The sequence below is a fragment of the Streptopelia decaocto genome, assembly GCF_964273445.1.
Source record: "Streptopelia decaocto genome assembly, chromosome: 2".
Classification (NCBI taxonomy): domain Eukaryota; kingdom Metazoa; phylum Chordata; class Aves; order Columbiformes; family Columbidae; genus Streptopelia; species Streptopelia decaocto.
The window spans coordinates 10,522,737-10,530,447 of NC_138655.1; the positions used below are offsets into that span (position 1 = coordinate 10,522,737).

General features: G+C 41.9%; 1 protein-coding gene across 5 annotated transcripts in view; it reads left to right on the top strand.

Moving 5' to 3' along the window:
• ASAP1 (ArfGAP with SH3 domain, ankyrin repeat and PH domain 1) overlaps positions 1-3,214 on the top strand; it is a 132,889-nt gene extending 129,675 nt beyond the window's left edge. For all 5 annotated transcript variants that reach the window (XM_082044544.1, XM_082044545.1, XM_082044541.1 and 2 more), the window contains one exon: positions 552-3,214. In XM_082044544.1, the coding sequence (XP_081900670.1) occupies positions 552-626 (75 nt within the window). In that variant the 3' untranslated portion in view covers positions 627-3,214. The remainder of the gene's footprint in view (positions 1-551) is intronic.
• The last annotated feature ends 4,497 nt before the right edge of the window (positions 3,215-7,711 follow it).

Sequence of the window (7,711 nt, forward strand, 5' to 3'; positions counted from 1 at the left end):
TGCGATTTGTTATAAATGCTACTATGCACATAAATCATTAGGAATCATACTAATTGAATGAGAAAATAGCTCCACTTTAAGTGAAGCATGCAGATTATCATAAATAACTTCACAACTGTAGCAGATATTTCCCTCAGGTGAGATGGTCAGGATTTATTCACTTAACTAAGACAAATGGTTTGAGAGACCTAAACTAACTTGTGGTAGCGAGATATCAGACAAAAGAAAATAAGGCTTCTGTTTCAGAGAGATTCTTGAAATCTAGTGGTCTGTGCAGCTCTTCTGGGTTTCCATATTCAATTGTAGTTGTTTCGTTCTCTTTAGATTTAGTTGGGTAATTTATTTTACTTATATTTGTATGGGTTTGTTTTGTTCCATTATGTAAATTCAAATGTTAACTAAGATCTGTTTTAAACTGTCGGAGAACTTGCAAACGCGCTGTAGAACCCATGCAGTTCTGCCACTTTTCAATGATGTAAATGCAGTTTACAACCTGTCCGTGTACATATACACACACATATATACGTGTACATTTTTCTCCTGTGTTGCAGATTGGCCACATCGAAGGACAGCCAGAGAGGAAGGGGGTCTTTCCAGTGTCCTTTGTGCACATTCTGTCAGACTAGTAAAAACAAACAAACAAATCCTAAACTTGAGCATTGCACATTCTTCATGCGAGATGGGCTTTTTAGCAAAAGCGAACGCTGCTGCCTCCCTGTAATCCTGTGCACAACTGTATATATAGCTGCTGTTACAAAATTAAGAATTCATTTAAGTTTCACCTCATGAGGTTGAATTATATGTATTGTAAATATACTGTGTTATTCTGCCTTTGCCAGTATTATGGTAGCCTTGGAACCTGGCACGCCTTATTGGGTTCGCTGAAGCCATCCTCGGCATCTAGCACTTACATCTCTGTCTATGCTGTTCCAAATCCATATGAACTGCCAGCTTTCCAAACGTGGGTGGTCTCCGTCAACCATGTCACTGTACAGAAATGACTGTTCCTAATAACTCGGTATTCTCGATATACAACTAGCAGAAAGTTAGAATGAGTGAATGGTTTTGGACAATTGAAAAATCAGTCTGCAGTTTCTAAGTGTATGCAGTTTACAGCTATGAAACCCACTTCGGTATTTATTTAATATAGTGCTCGGTTAAGTGTAATTATGAAGACAAATATTCACTGACTCTACAGATAACAGTAATGTTTTATGGTGTGCATACGGCATTTCATGTTTATATTATGTGGACCTATGCCAAACTGTGATTGCAGTTCCCCTGTGATATTACCTCACTATAAAAAGTTACAAATTTATTTCATTCGAAAACTTATTTTCATGAAAATTAGTCATATTGTTCTTTAGTAGATATATGTGAAATTTGCTGGTTTCTTTCACTGAATTCTTAGTAATCAAGGACTTCTAGAAAATGTTAACTGTTGACATTATGCATGCATTTAGACGCTTACTCGAAACCTGCCTTTGTACAAAAGTAGTACTGTAGTCATATAGCTACATTTGAAGAAAAGAACATTTTAACTTAATTGCTATTCAGATTAATGTGAGCTTGCAACAGTATTTGTTTATAGCTAAATTGGCTCTTGGAAAAATGATTTGGGGGGGTTTCCTCTGTCTTCAACCTTGCTAAAAGTTAGTTACCTAAGAGAAAATTTCTTCAGTGCTGATGTAAGGATGAACTTAAATTATTGTTAATTGCTTTTTAGAGTGGAACTTAAGATGACCTCTCATGCATTGGATCAGGCTGTTAACGACAGAGCTCAGATCGCAAGTGTCAGGCTGGTTTTAGTGGAGTTCACTAAACTGTAACTGTAATAATCCTAATTCAAAGCACCAAGTAACAGACATGCTGTTATAAAGCTAATTTCTAAAACAAAAAAAACTTTTGGAAGGCTGCATTTGACCTGAGGTTTCTTGCAAGTTGGTATAAAGTTGCATTGCCAGAAAACACGTACATGTATTACTGAGAACTTTCATTTCCTATGTCACTTTCAACATCCCTTTTTAACTTCGAATGCAGTTGTTTTTTTTCCCATAGTTTGTCTGTAGCAGGTTTCATTACTTTCATATGTAGTTTTGTATTACTTGCTTTAAGTGTTATTTTGGCTTCAGTACCTAGTACTGCTGTTTCAAAGCGGATCGTCTTGGCTGCATGGAGAGATTTTCATGTCATAAAAACACATCTCAGGCTTTCTGAGGGCTTTCCTTTTTAATTCAGTTCTACAAGACTGTAGTCAGTGAATATTTAATTCTCTTTGTGGTTAATATAGAAATAAATATCAGTCCAAGCCCCACACGGATAAAATGCAAAACATTTATCAAATGTTAATGGTTTTATCATTTATAACAAAAGTTTATTTAAAAAAATACGCAGTGAGTGAGTGAGCCTGCTGGCATCTAATCTTCAGTATTACCAGCTCCAGTATTTCAGACTTTATTCTGTTTTTCTATGGAAAGGAAGTCAGGATTAGCATTTATTTAGCATTCCATTTTATCCATTACTACAATGTTTTAAGTTGCATTAAAGAACAAAACCTATTCACTTTTGTGGTCAATTGTATTTTTAAGTGATCTTGAAATAAACTGATAAAAGCAAATCATATAAAGAAAACTTAGGCATGTAAAATTATGTAGAGTCAAATGTCTATTCTTTTCTACGCTCTTTAAAATAGTATACATATGCATTTTATAAAATTACATGAGTTCCATCGGGAACAGTAGTTCTGTTTATTCTGGCTTACTGTGGGTCCTAAGAAATCTGAAAGTGTATGATATTGATTGAGTTTAAGTACAGTATTATATTTGAACTCAATGAGCCACTGTCTGCAATTTTGTACATGACATAGTATTTGGAAAGTCTAAATCTTTATGGAGAATTAGCTGATAAGGGGTTGGGGGGAGGGACAGGGGGAGGTGCCCCCAGAGGGGGAAGAATGCTCTGCAGATGATGTCTTATTTACTGTTGAACAACAGTTGCTATTTATTTTTTTATTACATAGTACATCAACGTGTACAGAAATCAGATCTGGTCATGCCACTAGTTAAAATCTTCTCATTGAATGTTAAGGTAAAGCATCAGTACACACGTCGATTCACATGTATTTAATGTGACAGTTTTTGAGTACTGTATGTGTTAATTTCTACTTTTTTAATATTTAAAATTGCTTTTAAATAAATGTATTCAGTTGATCCCAGATATCTGAACCAGGCCCTTTTGTCAACTGGAATATCTTCTAGAGAGCAAGTCTGGATTCCAAACAGGTAGAACTAAAACGCTTGAAATGTTTTCTCTTGAATATAAAGCACCCCCTATATACTGCAATTAAATGTGTATCTCTTTAACAGCTGGTGAATATGGATGCAATTGCCTTTATCTGGAAAATTTTACTTACTAAAGTTAGCATCAAAACCCTTACTTTGTCCATGAGTTTCGATTGCTTTCTCCGTGGCTCCAGCAGGCTCTACGGAACGCCAGCCCGGCGTGGCGTGTGTCCTACGGCCGTTGGGTTGAGAAGAACTGCTCAGCATGCCCCCTGTGCCAAATACAGCTGCTCCTCTGTCCCAGGCAGGATTTCCAAACCCGACAGCAGCTCTCAAACCGCCTCGAGCAGTCCTAACCTTCCCTGGATGGAGTGACTTTATCGCTTAGAATTTCAGCTCCCACCCAGCTCACAGAGGTTATTTTTCCCCTCCCTGACTCGGTTCTTGAAAGTTTCTCATTTAAGACCCTCACTTCTTCAAATTGCTCCAGAAAGAACAAAACACTTGAAGCTGGTAGAAAACAGTGAGAACATCCTTTAGCCCGAGGAAAAGTTGGGAGTGTGGAGCCATCAGATCTGGTCTGTTTCACCAATAGTAAGGGCAGCAGCGCAGGGCTCAGGAGAGCGCTCTGAGATTGCTGCTTCAACACTGGCTTTTAGCTCAGGCATAGCCTGAGTTTGGCATAGAATATCCTGCTCTTGTTAGTTTGGGGCTTTTAAATTTACAAAGTGGTGAAGGGTGTGTGAAATGTGAGGCAGGGGAGGCAGTGTGGTTAAATATTCTGCTCCTGCCCAGCTTCTACCTTGTCACAATGTTTCAGATAACAGCATTCAGAGGTGCGTTGATTCCGATACCCTCAGTTCCGTGTCCTGCTTGTATTATTTGTTCTTCACCAACATGTACCGATTTCCTTTCGCAAGTCAAGATTGAGGTGGATCTCTCATATGCTGTTTGGAGCAGAAGCCACCAAGATAAATGCAAGCCCAGAGAACTCGCTTGTTCAAAGCTGGAGTCTGTTTGCCCTTTTCCTGGCCAACTTCAAGCTCCTAGTTGAACAGAGACTGACTGGTAATGAAAACCAGTGCAAGTGGTGCGAATCTTAAATACCAATCAGTCAAACTCAGAAATAGCTCCTTGGGACCCAACGAAAACCCAAACATGCCAACCCTATAAATATGATTTAATTTTGTCAGATGCTTCCCCTCTCCTCAGATTCTGTAGTTCCATGTGACAGTTCACCTGAACATCAACAAAAAACTTATTTTTCTCCACACTTTGCCTTGTCATATAGTTTAATGCCATTCACACCCCAGACCAGCAACCCACCTACGCCAAGAAACCAGAATATGACAGAGAGCAAATGTCTGTAAGTAAAGTTCAGCTTCAGACCTTAAATTCTTACAGACAACTTCCCAATTTAATCTTGAGTTTAAGGCTGTTGGGGGTGTTTTTATGAGACACTTATTGTAGCTGGAGGCTTTTCAGATGGTTACAGAATGCACACAGGACTGTAAAACGTTTTCATCTAGATAGCTGCAAGCCAAATATTTTCTTACCTACTACAAACTAACAATTTCAAATTGTCTTAATTATACTTTTAGAGCTATACATGACATGATTTACAGCTCAGTCATCTGCTGAGTGCTCAGGTTTCTTGATAAGCGAAGTGCTTTTTGTCAACTTGGAGTTCAGCTGACGCCCCCGTGCTGCGGCGCGCACAAAACCTGGGAGTCTTAACCAGTTCTCGTCAGCTGCCGTTCGAGTAACACTAATAACGATAGTGTGTCACCGTACAGGCTCTGCCTTGTTCCTCTGTGAATTACAGAACAGATCCTCCTGTCTGCAGCGAGGCGGATGTCTGCTCTGGGCTCCTTTTGTAACCGCGGGGGCAGGGGACAAACCATTTGTGACAGCTGTCACATCTGCTAACCATGTCGGAGCAGAGGGAAAGCTGATCCGTTTGCTGTGCCACCTGAAGAGTGGTTTGAATGAGCTTGAATCTTACCTGGAGCCACTACTCCGCAGTTACTACCAGGTTGGTGTTGGTTCTGGTGGTGTCAGATCAGAAGCCTCCCCTGTGCTTGTTGCTGTTTGCTGAAGGGTGGTGTGTGGGACCAGGTCTGTCCCCCTTGTGGGATTCTTTTTTTCACCAAGGCACGAAGATGTTTCTTGTGCTTCCATTACCCCTAGAAATTTAGAAATCTGATTTTTCTCTCACAGTCCCATTGTGTAGGTGAATCACCCCTGAACACTCAAACTAGACTGCTCCAGAGTAGCTGCCTTAGAGCTGGTTTCATGGTATTTACCATTAGGCTTGGGGTTTTGGTAACTAGTCAGTTTCCCCAGTCTCTTTCCCAGGGAATTCTACAGGAAGAACTTACTACATCTGCCTGTAAACTCACAAGCGTAAGGAGTAGCAGGTAGTAGCTTATGTCTGAAGCTGCTCTCAAACCTAGTTCAGAAATGTTTTTCATCTCTCCCTGCTCCCATATCCCCGCTACGGTCGTGTCAACACACCTCTGAGCTGGAGTTTAGTGTTTAAGTAAAAATCTAAAACTCATCAAAAAGAATTGAAATGTGCTCCTGAATGTCAGACTGAAGACAGACAAGTCACGTCTTGAGCTGGACATGGACAGAAGAGGTCAGCAGCTGTTCAGTGGTGTTTTGTGGTAGTTTTGTGTTGGAGCCTACAGCCTTCCTTAGTGACCTAGTGACACCAGTAGCCACACACTGCTTCAAAGACACCTCAAAGAGGAAAGCAGACATCATTTCTTCAAATTAGTAAAGATTGTAGTGCCTGTAATCACCTGTCCATGGCTCTAGACTAACATAGCCATGTGCCCTAGCCTTTATTCACTTTATATTCACTTTATTCATTTATGGTTTTTAGTTCAGAGCTGTAGCTCTGCCTCAGTAACTCTAGGCAGTGGTTCATATACTCACCTCCATGCTCAAGGTAATGCAGAGATTCGAGTGATGTGAAAAAGTGAAGGTCCCTTGTCCAGAAGAAACAACAAGATCTTGGCAAACACTAGTGATGGAGGGAGGGCAGGGGACAGCACTAAGAACCTGCCGCAGCAGCAGAGTCCGTGCCCAGGATCCAGAGAGCATTTGGCTGTAAGGAAGGAGGTGCTGCTGCCCTGGGCAGCAGGGCCCAGGTCCCCTTTAGACGTGGTTCTGGCACCCTCATTACCTCTTTGGAGCAGGTCTGGAAGAGTTGCCTTGCTCAGGGATGGATTTTGCTCACTATTGTCCTTTTACTCAGCACCTGTGTTCCCACCAAGCCTGAGTAAGATGCTGCTGGGTCCAGCAGAAAAGCTCCTTCTGTTCTCCTGTCCCTGCTGGGATACAGTGAAAGTTAAGATGAAAAAGAAAATATTAAAATTGGTGATGGAAAAAACCCTCTCTGCTTCAAAACCCTTGAGAGCAGGATTTTGTTACTCTCACTTGCCCACGGCACTGTTCTGCCTACATGTTTTGCATGCAAAATGTGGTCCCTGGTGGTGTTTATTTAGACCAGGGTCTCCTGGGGGTCATCACCTCCCTCTCTGTAGGGCAAGTGCCTAGTCTCCCCGTGATCATAGAATCATCTTGGTTCGAAGAGATTGTTAAGATCATAGAGTCCAACCACAGCCTAACTCTAGCACTAAACCATGTCCCTAAGAACCTCATCTACACATCTTTTAAACACCTCCAGGGATGGTGACTCCACCACTTCCCTGGGCAGCCTGTTCTACTGTTTCACAACCCCTTCTGTGAAGGAGTTTTTCCTGATATCCAATCTGAACATTCCCTGGCGCAACTTGAGGCCATTTCCTCTCATCCTGGCTTGAACTGCTTGCCTGGTGGAATATAAAATAAGGCACAGTGTGCAGTATGTCTGCATAGAGCTCTTATTACCTGCGTGACTTCTCGGTGTCCTGACCTCACCACTGCCCATGTCTCCATCTGCTTTGGGCGTAAAACAGGACTTGTAGCCATTGTGGCCACCACAGTGAGACCTGTGCTATGGTGTGGGGCCTCTGAGGCTGCAGAGCTGGCTAGAGCATGGCAGCTCCCCGCCAGCAACTGACCACAAAGCCCGGCAGCAAAATGCCATTTGGAGACATTATCTTAAGACAATTTACCTCCATCTAATCCTGTCCCTTCCTGAAAGGGATTGATGATGCAGGAGAACAACAACATCTGTTGCTGGAGAAAGAGCTGGGCAGACAGGGCTGGGGATCCCGTGTCCTGGGGGGACCCTCTCTCCTCCTGCCACCAAGATGCTGTCAGTTGTCAACATGAGACGGAGGAGAAGCCGAGCAAGGTGCCTCAGAGAAGTCACAACTGCTGCAGTGTCTGAGTGCAGCTCCAGATTGAAGGAGCTGTCTGGGTTTGAAGGAAAAATTCAGCTTCGATGAGTTTTTTCGTTAGTTTCGGAGGCCAGT